A 15,619-nucleotide genomic window follows, 5' to 3' on the forward strand; every position below is an offset into this window, starting at 1 on the left:
ATCACAAATACCACATGTGCTTGCCAAATTAGCAGAATAATGTCAATTCTATTAACTTAGTCATGGCTCTAAGAAGTTGGCAATATGTTGTACATTTTTAACACCATTTGGAGGGAAATAAAATTACTACTACCACTAATTTATAAATGACATTCATTTCTTAAAAACCCAAACCAAAAAGCTCAAAACAACTTTTTTCCCTTTAAATTTTTATTGTGGATTGTGTGAACGTTTAAAAGGCAGATCATCAGTTTTGCATTCAACAAATCATACTTGTTTCATCTTATGATATGCCACTATCTCTTAGTCCCTCTCTTCCCATGAATCTAGAGTCCTCAGCCGCTCCCCTTCTTAATGTCCCCATCTCTGCTTCTATCTCTGGTATCACTGCTTCTCTGGATAAGGTCCCACATTCTGCTTGTACTCTTCTCCCTTGATAATCCTAGGATCCTCTGTCTCTGGACTGTAAAATTAACTGTTCCCCCATTTTTGTTACAAAACTTCTACCTTTACAACTGTGACAGTCGCAAGATAACAATTACTCACTATTGAATCCTAACAATCTTATCCCCCATCTCTTTTAACCAGATCCATCTAGACAAGATGAAAACTATTCAGTGGGGATTGTTTCTTCCCCCCAACATTCTTAAATTCCCTCTTGAAACCTTGTAAGCCAATCACTTTGTGCCTTTATCACCCCCTCATTTTAGGTAGCCAAAGTTAAGTTGCCTGTCCCTATCTACCCTGTGTACAGAGAGGATAGCATTGATACTTGATGTGAAAAGACTCCTTCCCTCTCTGTTGGTATTTAGTTACTACCTTCATGAGTATAGGTCAGGTTCATCAAATTGTAGCAATTTACCCTTGTTTCCTTTAACAAAAATTGTGGTTTTTTTTAAAATCTTCCTCTAGTCGAGTTCTGATTATCAAGCCAACAAGGCTAGATCTCATGGGTACTATCTGCAAGTTCAAGTGTTCTTGTGCATCTCCCCTCACTTCATATCAGCTGGATGCTTCAGTCTCAGCTCTAGTGCTCTGTGGCTATGTTCTTGCCCATGGGCTCAGGTGTCCCCAGGTCTCACCACACTGCAGACTAGCAGCCCTTCCTCCTTTCTCTCTCATCTCCAGGTCAACAATGGGAGTCAATGGACCATGGTTGAACTCAGCCCATTTCTTCATTGCTGCCCTTGCCCCACTTCTACTCATAAGTAAACTAGTGTGGTCACTAGGCAAGCCCACATGTCTGCTCATGTGTTCTGAGTTTCAGTCCCGGAGGGGGGTGGGGTGGAAGAAGGGGGTTGTCCTGAAGGAACTTGATTGCTTGCCTTGATGGCTTCCTGGCAAACAGCTTACTTATTCTTGTAGTAGCCAGTCACAATGACCTGTTAGTTTTGGGTTTTTCCTGATGATCTTTCTCTGAAGATGCATCTTCTGCCACTCTAGCTGTTCCAGGCTGGTCTGCTTGTCCTTTCTAGTGGAAATGTCCAACCTCAAAAGGTTCTGGATGGGACTCAGGATTCTACCTAAGGTCCTATACTCTGCAAAAGCTCCACAAGAGGCCTATTCCACTGGGCAAGTGGTAGAACCACTTTTAGGTATTCCAATCAGTTATAGGCTGAACTAAGGGCTTACAAGCTTTCTGTAATCAAGTTTTCTGATATTCCTTTCTATCCCACTCAAGTGTCGCTTTTACAATAGTAGGCAAGGGAAACCAATATTCCTAAGACAGTCAAGCATTTTAGTATTATTTCCCCTCTTCAAACTATGTCTAGATCCCTGTATCACAGAGCCCTGTTGTGCCAAGGTTGAGCATGCATCACTATTTACCTCTGTCCCACTTAGGCCATGCAAACCTGTCTCAGTTTTCCCCATCTATCTTGTTCTTCCACCTCCTCCCCCTTCTTGTATTGCCCTCCCCAGCTATGATGTGTCTGTCCTTACCCTGTGCTCTACTGTCACCCTCCCTCCACCTCTCCCTATTCCCCCCCACCCCAACCCCACTGTTGCAGTTACTTATATTCCATTAACTTTTTCCTCCATTTAAGACGTTCTATTTTATCCTGTAATCTGACTTTATCACCACCTGGATCTCTGTTCCTCCATATTTACCTTCTTTCATACTGTAATTGTTTTGATCATTAGACTGACTTCCCAGATTCTCTGAATTTGTTCTTACAGTTTCATCCTGTTCTCAACGCTTCCATTTGTTGATTGAGTTCTGGGTGATGCTGCCATGTACATCAATCTCTAGTTGTTGTCTTGTTCTTATTGGTTCTCAGTCCATAGAACTCCCTTTAGGATGTTTTTCATCACAGGATTGGCTTTGGCAAAATCACTTAGCTTGTGTTTACCCTGGAATGTTTTGACTACACCATCATATTTGATCGACAGCTTTGTTGGATAGAGGATTCTTGGATGGCAGTTTTTTACTTTTAGAGTTTTACATATGTCTTCCCATTACCTTCTTGCCTGCATGGTTTCTGCTAATAGATTTGAGCTTAGTCTGATTTGCTTGACTTTGTATGTTACACTTCTCTTTTCCCTAGCTGCTTTCAGGATTCTGTCCTTACCATTGATTTTGGAGAGCTTGATTATTATGTCTTGGTGATTTTCTTTTAGGGTCTACCCTTCCTGGGGTTCGTTAAGCTTCTTGAATTATCTTTTTACTTTTTAGAGCGTTAAGGAAATTTTCTTCCAGACAATGTTCAACTATCTCCTCTCTGGACTCGCGTGATTCTTCCTGTTCCAGAATGCCGATAATTCTTCAGTTATTCCTTTTCATGTTATCCAACATGAATCTTAGACCTTCATTAAATTTTTTAATCCTTTTTTCTGCTTGTTCTTCTAAGTAGTATTGAGAGATTTATCTTCCAACTCACTAGTTCTAGCTTCGATCTCTTCAATGCTACTCCTTTGCCCTTTCAGTGTATTGTCCATTTCTAATATTCTATTATTAATCATTGGTACCTCTTTCTGTAGGGTTTGAATTGTTTCCAATGCTGTATCTATTTTATTTGATTGTTCCTGTAGTGCTTTCCTGACTTCTTCCCTATTTTTCTCAACTCCATTGTAAATTGTTTTGAAACATTTTATAATCATTTTTCTGAATTCCTACTCAGGCATTTCCAAATCCTGCCCTCCTTCCAGTATGGAGTGTAGGTCTACCTCCAGCTCATTTGTATCAGTCATTTTATCTTGTTTCTGGACATGTGCTGATGTAGTCATCTGCTTCTGGTTTTTGGATACATTCAGTAGTTAGCTGTGGCCTTAATACTTAGATGGGTGTGTGTTTTGGTATTTTTTATGTTTTCTGGTTGCCTCCAAGTAGATGTGATCAGGAGATGGGCTTCCCTTTTCACTCTTCTTCCTTTATCTTCGTGGTTCTGCCAGGCATCCATGGATGCTCTGATCCTTCCGCCATTCGGTCTCACCAAATATGGATGCTCGGGGAACAGCTGTGTACCTTGAATTAGAAAGCACTGTGTTTCTTGCTTCTGCTACAAATTCCACTGGCTGTAAGCCATCCAACTTTCTAAATATTCCTTTATATGTGGTTCAGAGTTCTGGGATCATCCCCTAAGCCTGCTTGGTCCGGTATTTTGTGTTGTTGCTGACGGAGCTCCTCACTGCACTTCGATCCAATCTGCCATCTTATTTGTTCTCCTCAAAACAATTTTTTTGTAGCAAATTTAGAAATCATTGGGAAAAGGCCCTAGCCCCATGTTGTTGTTGTTGTTGTTGTTTTTTCCTAGCTCAATAAATTTTCTCTTTTTAGCAGACTTACTGGAATTATACAAAGAATTAAATGTGGCTAAAACTGCAACCTCATTTACCCAGGCCTTTCTACTTAATTAGCTAAGACTTCTGTGTAAAGTCTTCTCAGTTCCTCAAAGGCAAGACCAAATGAAAATAACATTTCCTAAGAGAAAGATTCCTTCTTAGAGCCTGAGGAAGATGAGAAGATGACTTGCTGTCATTAATGTTTGCCACAGAGTCCAGTCCTCAAGTAGTGAGAAAGGAGAAGTGAGGACTACGACTGCTCTGAGAAGACAACACTATCTAACTGTCATCTTTTCCTTCCTGCATCTTTGAAGTCCTTTTGAGTTATAATATTCTGCAATATCTACGATTATTTCTAATTCTGTTCCTGCTGCTATTGTTAGTTGCCCTCAAGTAGATCCTGGCTATGGCAACACCACGTGTGCAGAAGAGAACTGCTTCCCAGACCTATTTTTTGAGCACTTCTGGGTGGGTTCCACCTACCATCTTTCAGTAAGTAGTCAAGTGTAACCATTTAATTATCCTAAGACTCCTTATGACAAAAGGATAGAATTACACAAATATTCCAACTACTAGTGACAAAGGAAACCAAGAGGTTAAAAAAATATATATATGCAGTATTATCTTCTTTTAACAAAAAATGAATTCTGCAATCCTATATAGCATTTTCTTAATGTTTCTCTTTGGGTAGAAGAAAATTTTTATTGCAACTAGCCATGCAGTACCACAAATATACAAAAATATGTATTTGTTTTCACATTCTCACTGATATAAAAAGACATCAAATTACTATGCAAATGCAAGAGGAAAAAAAAAAATCCATTTCCCAAGTATATTAAATTGGGAAAGGCAATCCAATTTGTAACCTCAATTACATACCTAAGCAAGTAATTTTTGTAGATAAAAATAATTCCAGAATCCACAGATCAAAGAATAAAATATTTAATAACACTGGCGAAATTCCAGTGTACTTAAGCAACTTTCAGTGTGCGTTAATTGCAGGTTGAGGAAGAGAATGTGCTGTATTATCTTTCAAACAACTGATAAAATATGACTTCACATTAACAGTGAGAAGTATAACTACATCCCGAAAGCATACTTCATCCTACAAATAATTATAGTTTGTGCTCATAACAGCATAAATTTAGAGCTAAAAACATCAAAATCATTGTTTCTTTCCAAAAGGAACCCAGAATCCTCATTTCTACAAGTAGCCGTCAAAATAAGGTGAACATGACAAATTTGTCTGATTTCTACATTATTTTTCCCAAAATGTTTTGTGTTTTAGGTATAAGTTTGCACAGAAATTGAGGTTCCTATGTGACAACAGTATATAAATTGCTTCATAACTCTGGTTACAATTTTTACAATACGTCAGCATTCTCATTCTTTCCATTCCATTTCTTCTGTTACCCTTGATCTAAGCTTTTTTGCCCTCCTTACCTTCTCACCTTTATTTTGGGGTAAATGTTGACCACTTGGTCTCATATAGTTGATTAAGCACAATACTCATGGATAATATTGTGTAAGGCTGATCTCTAGTAGTATCTTCATTAAGTCCAAATGGTACATCAGGGTGGTAGTCTCAAGGAGGGCATTAATTATGGTATTTTATAATGGCATACTTTATAAACATTATCCCTACTAGTTCATGCAGTATTATCTAAAAACTGGAAGGACTGAAAACAATATTCCTCAATTTATAAATATGTAAGTACTATTAATGTTTTAATTATCTGCTAGGTGTTAAAATATGAAAAAATACTTAAAAAACTTTCTAGAAAAATAAAGAGCCATTGTGATGGTTCCAATTCATAGCGACCCTATGTACAACAGAAGGAACCGCTGCCCAGTCCTGCATCTTCTCCCAATTGCTACTATGCTTGAGCCTACTGTTGCTGGCACTGTGTCAATTCGCCTTGTTCTGAAGTCCTACTCTTTGTCACTGACCCTCCTCTTTATCAAGCATGATGCCTTTTTCCAGGGACTCACCCCTCCTGGCAACATGGACAAAGTACAAAGAGAAAGTCTTGTCATCCTAGCTTCTATGAACATTCTGGCTGTACTTTCAAGACAAATTTGTTTGTTCTTCTGGCAGTCAGTGTACATTTAATATTCATCACCAACACCATAACTTAAATGCATCAATTCTTCTATGGCCTTCCTTATTCACGGTCCAACTTTCACATGCATATAAAAAAACGAAAATCCATGGCTTGGGTCAGATGCACCTTAATCCTCAAACCGGTATCTTTGTTGTTTAATACTTTTTGCAGCAGATTTGCTTAATGCAATATACATCATTGATTTCTTGACTGCTGCTTCGATGAGTGTTGACTATGGATTCAAACAAAATGAAGTCTTTGACAATTTCAATCTTTTCTCCATTAACTGTGATATTATTCATTAGTGAGTTGTGAGTATAATTCATACTGAAAGCTGGACTCTTTTATCTTCATTAGTGTTTCAAGTTCTCTTCAGTTTCAGCTAGCAAGATTGTGTTATCTGCATGTCGCCGGCTGTTAATGAATCTTCTTCCAATACTGATGCCATGTTATTCTTCTTATAGTGTAGCTTCTCTGATTGTTCACTCAGCATACAGACTGAACAAGTACAGTGAAAGGTTAAAACCCTGGCTCACACCTTCCCTGATTTAAAACCATTCAGTATCCCCTTGTTCTGTTCTAATGACTGCTTCTTGGCCTATGCACAGGTTTCTCTTGGTCACAAGTAATTAATGTGTCTGGAATGCCCATTCTTTGCAATGCTACCCATAGTTTGTTATGATCCACACAGTCAAATGCCTTTGCATAGTCAAGAAAGTGCTAGTAAACATCTTTCTGTATTCTTTGCTTTCAGCCAAGATCCATCTGACATCAGAAGTGATATCCCTAGTTCCATGTCCTCTTCTGAATCCTGGAAGAATTTCTGGCAGCTTGCTGGCAATGTACTAATGCTACTGTGTTTTAACTGTCTTCAGCAAAATTTTACTTGCATGTGATAATGATGATATTGTGTGATGATTCCTGCACTACATTCAGTCACCTTTCTCTGGAATGGCACCAATATGGAAGTTTTCCAATGGGTTGGCCAGACAGTGGTTTTCCAAACTTCTTGATATTGATGATGTAAGACAACCCAAGTGAGGGTAAAAGTGCAATTACAGATACACATGCATGTGGAGGTAACTTGAGAATGTTGGGTCAATTATGAGGATTAATCTCACATCTATAACAGGAAGTCAATTAAATATAAACCATAAAGTCAAAGTCAGTATTTACAAATACTTGTCATATCAACCTAATACTACTTTTAGTGTTTCTGTTCTATTTTGTAGTTCTTTGCATAGTTGCTAGAGTATTGAAAGCCATAGAGTTACTTCCAACTCATAGTGACCTCATGTATAAAAGAACAAAATATTGGCCAGTCAGGTGCCAACCAAAAGAACAAAACATTGGCCAGTCAGGTGCCAACCTCAGGATCAGTGCTATGTTTGAGCCCATCGTTGCAGCCACTCTTAGGGTCACAATCAATTCGTCTCTTGAGGGTCTTCTTTTCCTTCTCTGATCTTCCACTAAGTAAAGGAAAAGACCCTCAAGAGACGGTCCAAAGTACATAAGACATAGTCTCACCATCTTTGCGCCTAGAGAGCATTCTGTGTATACTTGTTGCAAGGCAGATTCTCACCTTTTCTGGTTCCATATGAGCACTATTAAATGTTCTGTAATCTTTGCAAGTTATCCATAATTTGTTAAAATCAACACAACTGAATATACTTGCATAGTCAATACAACTAAGGTAAACATATTTCTGGTATTCTCTGCTTTCAAACAAGATCAATTTGACGCCAGCAATAACATACCTCATTCTACATTCTCTTATGATTTGTGACAGTTCCTGTAAATATAGTACTGCAACAATTTAAAATTTATCTTCAGTAAAATTTTACTTACATATGATTATTAATAATACTGTTCAATAACATACACATTTTGTTGGCTCACCCTCAGAAATTAGCAGAAATATGGGTATCTTCTATTCAGTTGATGAAGGAACTCTGGTAGTGTAGTGGTTACGAATCTGGCTGCTAACTTCAAGGTCAGCAGTTCAAAACTACCAGCCATTCCATGGGAAAAAGATGAGGCTTTCTGCTCCCATAAAGATTTACAGCCTTGGAAGTCCTGTGAAGGGTCGCTATGAGTCGGTACGGACTCCACGGTACTTAACAACAACAATAACAAATACTAGGTACTATTATTATAGAGTCCTGGTGTGGAGATGTGGACCAATGCGCTGGACTGCAAAGTCGGTTTAAACCACAAGGTCGCTGGTTCAAGCTCACCAGCTGCTCCTTGGAAACACTATACTACTCAACAACAACAACTCAGTTGATGAGGTAGCTGTCTTCCAAATCTCTTAGCAGACATGAGTAAGTGCTGTTAGTGCTGAATATATTTATTGAAACATCTTAATTGGTGTCTTGGCAATTCCTGGAGTCTTGTTTTTGGCCAATGATTCATTGTAGCTTGGACTTTTTCAATACTATCATTTCTTGATTATAAGCTAACTCCTAAAGAGGAGCTCTGGTAGTGTAATGGTTATGAATTGGGCTGTGAACCTCAAGGTCAGCAGTTCAATACTACCAGCTGTTCCACGGAGAAAGAGGAGGCTTTCTGCTTCCGTAAAGATTTACAGCCTCAGAAACCCTGTACAGGGTCGCTATGGGTTAGAACCAAGGCCACGGCACATAACCAGCACCACCCTAAAATAGTTAAACATTGACCAATTCTGGTATACTGGCTGTGTGCATTCTTCTTTCAATATTAAAAGTCAAGGCTTGAATTGTTTTGTTCTGTTCTTTCTGAGAGTGTTTTCACCTTTTGATTTTCTAATTTCTAGTCTTTGTATATTGCAATATAATACTTTAGCTTCCTTGAGCCACTGTTTGAAATCTTCTATTCCACTTTCTTGCTTCACCATTTCTCCCATTTACTTTAGCTACTCTGTGTTCAAAAGCAAGTTTCAGTCTCTTCTGACAACCATTTGGTCTTTTCCTCCTCTCCTTTTTTTTTTTTTAAATGACTCTTTGCTTTTCTCCATATAGTGTATTCCTGATGACATATTGCAACTTGTTTGGTCTTTGGTCATTAGTGTTCAGTCGACTTCATTCTTAAGATGGTCTCTAAATTCAAGGTCGTGTTTGGCTCTCATAGACTTATTTCAATTTCCTTCAGTTTCAAACTGAACTTTCATATGAGCAACTGATGATCTGTTTTGCATCAATTTCTGCTCTTGTTCTGTCTGATGACACTGAGTTTCTCTTTGTCTCTTCCTACAGATATAGTCAATTTCATTACTGTATTTCCCATCTGGTGAGGTTCATGTTTATAGCTTATATTTTCAATGAGTAAGCCATTGGTCTTGCAAAATTCTAACAAGTAAATCCTGCTGTTGCTTCTTCTAAGGTCTTATTTCCCAGCTGCTGATTTCTTCTTTGTTTCTAGTTTGTGCATTCAAGTCACCAGTAATTATTAATGCAACTTGACTGCAAGTTTTATAAACTTCAGACTGCAGAAGTTGATAAATACCTTCAATTTCTTCATCTTTGGTATTAGTGGTTAGTGTACACATTTGAAAAATAGTTCTATTAACTGGTCTTTCTGGTAGACATGTGAATGCATCCTAGCACTGAGATGATTTTGGAATGCTCTGTTGACAATGATTGCAATGCCAGTCTTCTTCAACTTGTCATTCCCAGCACATATGATTGTCCCATTCAAAATGGCTAATACCCGTCCATTTCACTTCACTAACAACTAAGATTTGGATCTTTATGCCTTCCGCTTCATCTTTTAACTTCCAACTTCCTATATTTGTAATTTGTACGTTCCATGTTCGGATTATTAATATTTGCAGCTGCTGCTTCTCATTTTGAGTCATGCCATATCAGCAACTGAAGGTTCTGAAAACTTTACTTCATCTACATCATTAAGGTAGTAATAAGTTCTCCCTAACTTGTATTCTGAGTGCCTTCCAACCTGAGGGGCTCATCTTTCAGCATTATATCATACAATGTTCCACTGCGACTCATAAGGTTTTCACCAGCCAATTTTTTAGAAGGATGTAGCCAGGCCCCTCTTCCTACTCTGTCTTAGTAGGAAAGCTTTGCTGAAAACCTGCCTATCATAATATCTTCAATACCAATGGCAATAAGCCAGCCACCACAGTATGACAAATAGACACAAAAGTGGTGAAAACCAAGCAATAGCTCATTTAGCAGAGAATCGCTGCCTTGAGGATTGTGCTCTTTTAAATAATTGTCTACATGGAATCAACTTGATAACAGAGACTTGAAAGGTCAGAAGAGAGCATTAAGGGGCAATGAGATTGTCTTAATGGTGGTAACATAACTGAAAGAAGATCGTGAGAATGGATGCACAACTTGAAGAATGTAATCATTGTCACTGAAATGGGCAGGCAGAATCTGCTTAATTTCTGTATGTTCTTCCGTCTGTATTTTTACCACACACACACAAACACACACAAATACGCCATATACAACAAATAAAAATTTTTAAATCTGGAATAGGAAAGGGTGGGTCCAATACTGTTCTTCATTGTTACAAGCTTTGTATTATTATGTTTTTAAACCATGCACCTGGTTTACTTGAATAAACATTAAATTTATAAAGTGTATACCAATGGAAAATGTCTCACCAATAGTCATAGCTCTCATCCCAGTTGTCGAAGTGCACCAGGAAACGATTGTCCACCATATCTGTGACTGTAGCCACACAGATGAATGTAGGGTTCTTTTTGTCTACAGCTTCCAGCTTCATTCCAACTCGAAAGCCTGATGGAATCACTGTCTGCATAAACAGACAGATTTAATTAGAGAGCAACACACTTTACAGCAACACCTCCATCGTTCCTGCACCTCCCGCTCAAAGGCCTTCATCTAATTCAAAAACCGTATGCCAATTTTACAGCATGGTTGAATTCCAACAAGCAATGGTAAAAAAAAATTGTTAAATGCCCTATTGCTACACCCAATTAACTTTCCAGTCTCTAAATGAAAACACCTATGTCACAGAATTTAAAATAACTGATTTAAAGAGGTGTTTTGATTCCTTAGGAGACTATTCTAGTTAGGCAAATTTTATTCACCTTATAGCTCACTTTTCTCCCTTCATTACAAAGACTTAACAATGAAAATTACTTCACAAAAAAACAGGCACTTAATCGGGTTTAAAATGTGCATGAGTGAGTAGTACAAATTAACTTCCACTTTTGTAAAAATCTTTCAAACAAATGCTCTACTGAAAGTAGGTCATCTTCATACAGGAAAGACTAACTTACTACAACATAACTTTGATTAATATGCCATATACTTCTTACTCACCAAAAGCAGCAAACCAAACAAATAAGAAACTGGCTGTTAATATACACAGTCACTCAAACAAAATAGCCTATACAGTCTATAATTTACAGAAATCCATTGATTATCACTCGACTGGGACTTGGAGCTAAAACAATAGAAGTTGATGTATAAAAAAATATAAATTTTTCTCGCAATTTTTTATGAGGAAAAATATCCTAACCTCAAAGTAGTGAACTTGCATATTGAGTTTGTTAATCATAGTGAGTCCTGGTGTAGTGCTGAGGATTAACGAGCTGGACTGCATAGTCTGTCTGAACCACAAGGTCGGCAGTTAAACCCACTCCTTGGAAATACTATACTACACAGGAGTCGGTATGAGTAGGAACCGACTCAACAGCACTTAACAACAACACTCTTCTTTAGGATCTCTGGTAGCATAGTGAATTACAAACTGGAATGCTAATCACAAGTTCAGTAGTTCAAAACTACCAGCTGAGGCTTTCTGCTGATGAAAGCTGAGGCTTTCTGCTCCCATAAAGATTTACAGCTTCAGAAAACCCTATACAGGGTGAGCAAGAGTTGGAATCGACTCGGTGGCACCTAACTACCACCATTACCTTTCTTTAAAAAATCTATTCAGAAGGCAATATGCAAAAACTAGTCTAATTACCTTAAACAAATAGATGTTTTCTCTGTTTGTTAACTGTAATTATAGAGCTATGATGGCATAATTCTAGACAGTCTTATATATCTGGAAATGTTACTACAGTCCAAGCTACATTGAAGGAACAGATATTAGTGGTCTACAGAATTGTTAAGTACACATACAAATCCTGATATTATTTATCAGAGTCTGACCATCAGTATTTGCATATTGTTAAGGGCCACTGTGCTGGTTCAGACTTTGTTGTCGTTGTTATGTGCCATGGAGTCGGTTCCTACCTATAGCGACCCTGTACAGGGTTTCTGAGGCTGTAAATCTTTACGGGAGCAGAAAGCCTCCTCTTTCTCCTGAGGAACAGCTGGTAGTTTCGAACTACTGACCTTGTGGTTCGCAGCCCGATTCATAACCACTATGCTACCAGAGCTCCTGGATCAGACTTTAGCAACCCTGAACAGGGTTTCCAAGGAGTGACTGGTGAATTTGAAATGCCAGTCCTGTGGTTCAATACTTATCCTACAGCACCACATCAGGACTACATTTGCACATTTGTTGTTGTTAAGCATCATAATGGCCCTGTATAGGGTTTCTGAGGAGTGGCTGGTGAGCTTGAACTGCTGACCTTGTGGTTCAAATAACTTTGCATATTGCTGTTGCTGTTAAGAGCCATCAAGTCAGTTCCGACTCGATTCATAGCGACCCTTGTCTAGGGTTTCTGAGGAAAAGTTGGTGAACTGGAACTGCTGACCTTACAGTTCAAACAGCTTTGCAGTTTAGCCCATTAACTCACAGAGCCACACCAGGACTCCAACTTTGCATATTGTTGTTGTTGTTAAGTGCTGTTGAGTCGATTCTGACCCACAGTGACCCTGTACAGGGTTTCCAAGGCTGTAAATCTTTACAGGAGCAGAAAGCATCATTTTTCTCCCACGCAACAGCTGCTAGTTTCGAACTGCTGACCTTAAGGTTCAGAGCCCGATTCGTAACCACTATGCTACCAGAGCTCCTTAACTTTGCATATTAGGAGGTAGAAAACCCAAATCCAACTCACAGTGACCTATAAAACAAAGTAGAACTGTCCCATGAGATTTAGAAATAGGAATATTTACTTGCTTTTGGACACTGAACTCATAGTCCAAGATTAAGTTGAGTGCTAGCGATGCATAGAATTGAAGAAAATGGTTCAAGGCAGATAATCAAATCCCTGAATGAACTCATTATCAGACAACCAAACAAGGATTCTGAACCTTGGAGTACCAACTGTACAGGTTGCTGCCTATTTCCATCTAACTGACCTTGTTCCCTGGGGTGAATCTTGACAGAGGAGACTCACTAACAATGTAGTGTTTCTAGTTTGAAATTATGCTATACTCTCAATTAAGGTGTAGCACTGGCACGGTAGGATCAGCAGTGACCTATGAACCACAAGGTCAGAGGTTCAAACCCACCAGCTGCCCCTTAGAAACCCTATACTGGATCACTATGAGTTGAAACTGACTGAATAGCTCTTAACAGCAACTCAATTAAGATATTTGAAAGTAATAATCTAGCACAACATTATTTTTAAATATCTTAACTGAGTTGTTGTTAAGAGCTATTGAGTGCCACCGAGTCAATCCTACTCATAGCAGCTTATGTACAATAATAGAACAAAACACTGCCTGGGGTCCTGTGCCACCCTCACAATCATTATGCTTGAGCCCACTGCTGCCACCACCGTGTTCAACTCATTGGGGGTCTTCCTCTTTTTCGCCAACCTTCTATTTTGTCTAGCATGGTATCTTTCTCCAGGGACTAGTCCCTCCTGATATGCACAAATAAAGATAAAATCTCCCCATCCTGGGCTGTAATTCTAACACAGATTTGTTAGTTTTTTTTTTTTTTTTTTATCAGTCCATGGTACTTTTAATAGTTTTCTCAAATACTAGAACTCAAATGCATCAATTCTTCTATGTTCTTCTTATTCACTAACTTTCACATGCCTATGGAGCTATTGAAAATACCATGGCTTGGGTCCTCAAACTGACATCTGTGCTCTTGGTCACTTTAGAAGTCTTTTGCAGCTGATTTGCCTAATGTAATATGTTCTTTGAATTCTTGACTGCGGCTTCAATGAGTGTTGTGTATCCAAGCCAAATGAAGTCTTTGATAACTTGAATCTTTTCTTCATTTACCATGATGTTATTTATTGGTCCAGTGATGATTTTTTTTTTTTTTTTCTTTACAGTGAGGTGCAACCCATACTGACGGCTGTGGTTTTTGATCTTCGACAGTATTTTAAGTCCTCTTTGCATTCAGCAAACAGGTTTACATAATTTGAAAATTAAAAGTCGTTGAAGAGTCTTCCTCTAATCCTGATGTTATGTTCTTTTTCATATAATTTAGCTTCTCAGATTATTTGCTCAGCATAAGATTGAATAAATACGGTGAAAGGATATAACCCTGGCATACACCTGACCTAATTTTAAATCATTCAGTGTCCCCCTGTACTGTTCGAATGACTGAATTTAACTTGGCTTATGCTTAAGGAGCTCTAGTAGCGTAGTGGTTACAAATCGGGCTGCTAACCTCAAAGTCAGCAGTTCAAAACTACCAGGTGTTCTGCGAGAGAAAGATGAGGCTTTCTGCTCCCGTAAAGATTTACAGCCTCGGAAACCCTGTACAGGGTCACTGTGAGTCGGAACTGACTCCACGGTACTTAACAACAACACTGGTCAATTTCATCAGAGAATGTTTTACCTGCTAGACTGATGTCCTTCGACAACTCGTTCATATAGTCCCCTCACTGGAGGGTATATGGAATGAGAGAGATGGTATTTCCATTTGGAGGGAACCATGTTAGTGAAATGTTACTGGCCTCGCAGTCACTCTTATTACTTGAATAACACATGTGGTGAGAGGGGTGGTCACAGTTGTCAGGTAAGCTGGCATGCAAAGCACAGGATTTCTGCTCTGCTACTTTAGAGGTAAACTCTGCCCCTTCAGGAGGACAGGTCTGCTATGGTCAGGCACTCCCCAAGCTTGGTATGGGGAAAATAGGGGGAAAGGGACAGTAACACTTTTAAAGGTTTTGGGCTCAGAACCAAGCTCACTTTTATGCAGATATAAGCCTTGTCTTCTAACCTAGCCCTTATAAGTTGTACTGATGATATTTTGATTTTCATCCAATTGCTTTCTTTTTTCCAATTAGATTAGAACTTAAGCAAAGAAAAGTTTAACTTATTGGGTCTCTTCACAGATGTGAACAGAGGAAAATGCAACAGAAAGTAGGAATACAGCCCATGAATTAGGTAATACCCATTCCTCCAGACTTGTTACTGATAAACTGCAAAATAAAACGGTAAGTTGGAGTGAAGACAAATCAGAGTGTGCACGTACATGCTGGATGTGAATCTGCAGAGATGTACACTCACCTCATTGTGTGAGTCACATGTACACAGCTCTAGTCAAAAAGTAACAATAAGACATCCCAGAAAACTTATATTTTTAATGCACGTTAATTGTACATTAGATCTAATCTTATATTTTGCTACTTCCTACCAAGGAGCTCTGGTAGTGTAGTGGTTACGAATCGGGCTGCGAACCTTAAGGTCAGCGGTTCGAAACTACCAGCCGCTCCGCGGGAGAAAGATGAGACTTTCTACTCCTGTAAAGATTTACACCCTCGGAAACCCTGTACAGGGTCACTATGGGTCAGAACTGACTCGACGGCACTTAACAACAACAACAACCATTCAATAAAAAATACAACTATAATATGGTTATGGAACAGGTATTTATTTATGAAGATTTGAGAA

At 38.7% G+C, this 15,619-nt stretch overlaps 1 protein-coding gene across 2 annotated transcripts in view; it reads right to left on the minus strand.

Moving 5' to 3' along the window:
- L3MBTL3 (l(3)mbt-like 3 (Drosophila)) overlaps positions 1–15,619 on the minus strand; it is a 146,677-nt gene that overhangs the window by 98,277 nt on the left and 32,781 nt on the right. For both annotated transcript variants that reach the window (XM_006834672.1, XM_006834673.1), the window contains one exon: positions 10,498–10,649. In XM_006834672.1, the coding sequence (XP_006834735.1) occupies positions 10,498–10,649 (152 nt within the window). The remainder of the gene's footprint in view (positions 1–10,497; positions 10,650–15,619) is intronic.

The sequence above is a fragment of the Chrysochloris asiatica genome, unplaced genomic scaffold (assembly GCF_000296735.1).
Source record: "Chrysochloris asiatica unplaced genomic scaffold, ChrAsi1.0 scaffold00013, whole genome shotgun sequence".
NCBI lineage: Eukaryota > Metazoa > Chordata > Mammalia > Afrosoricida > Chrysochloridae > Chrysochloris > Chrysochloris asiatica.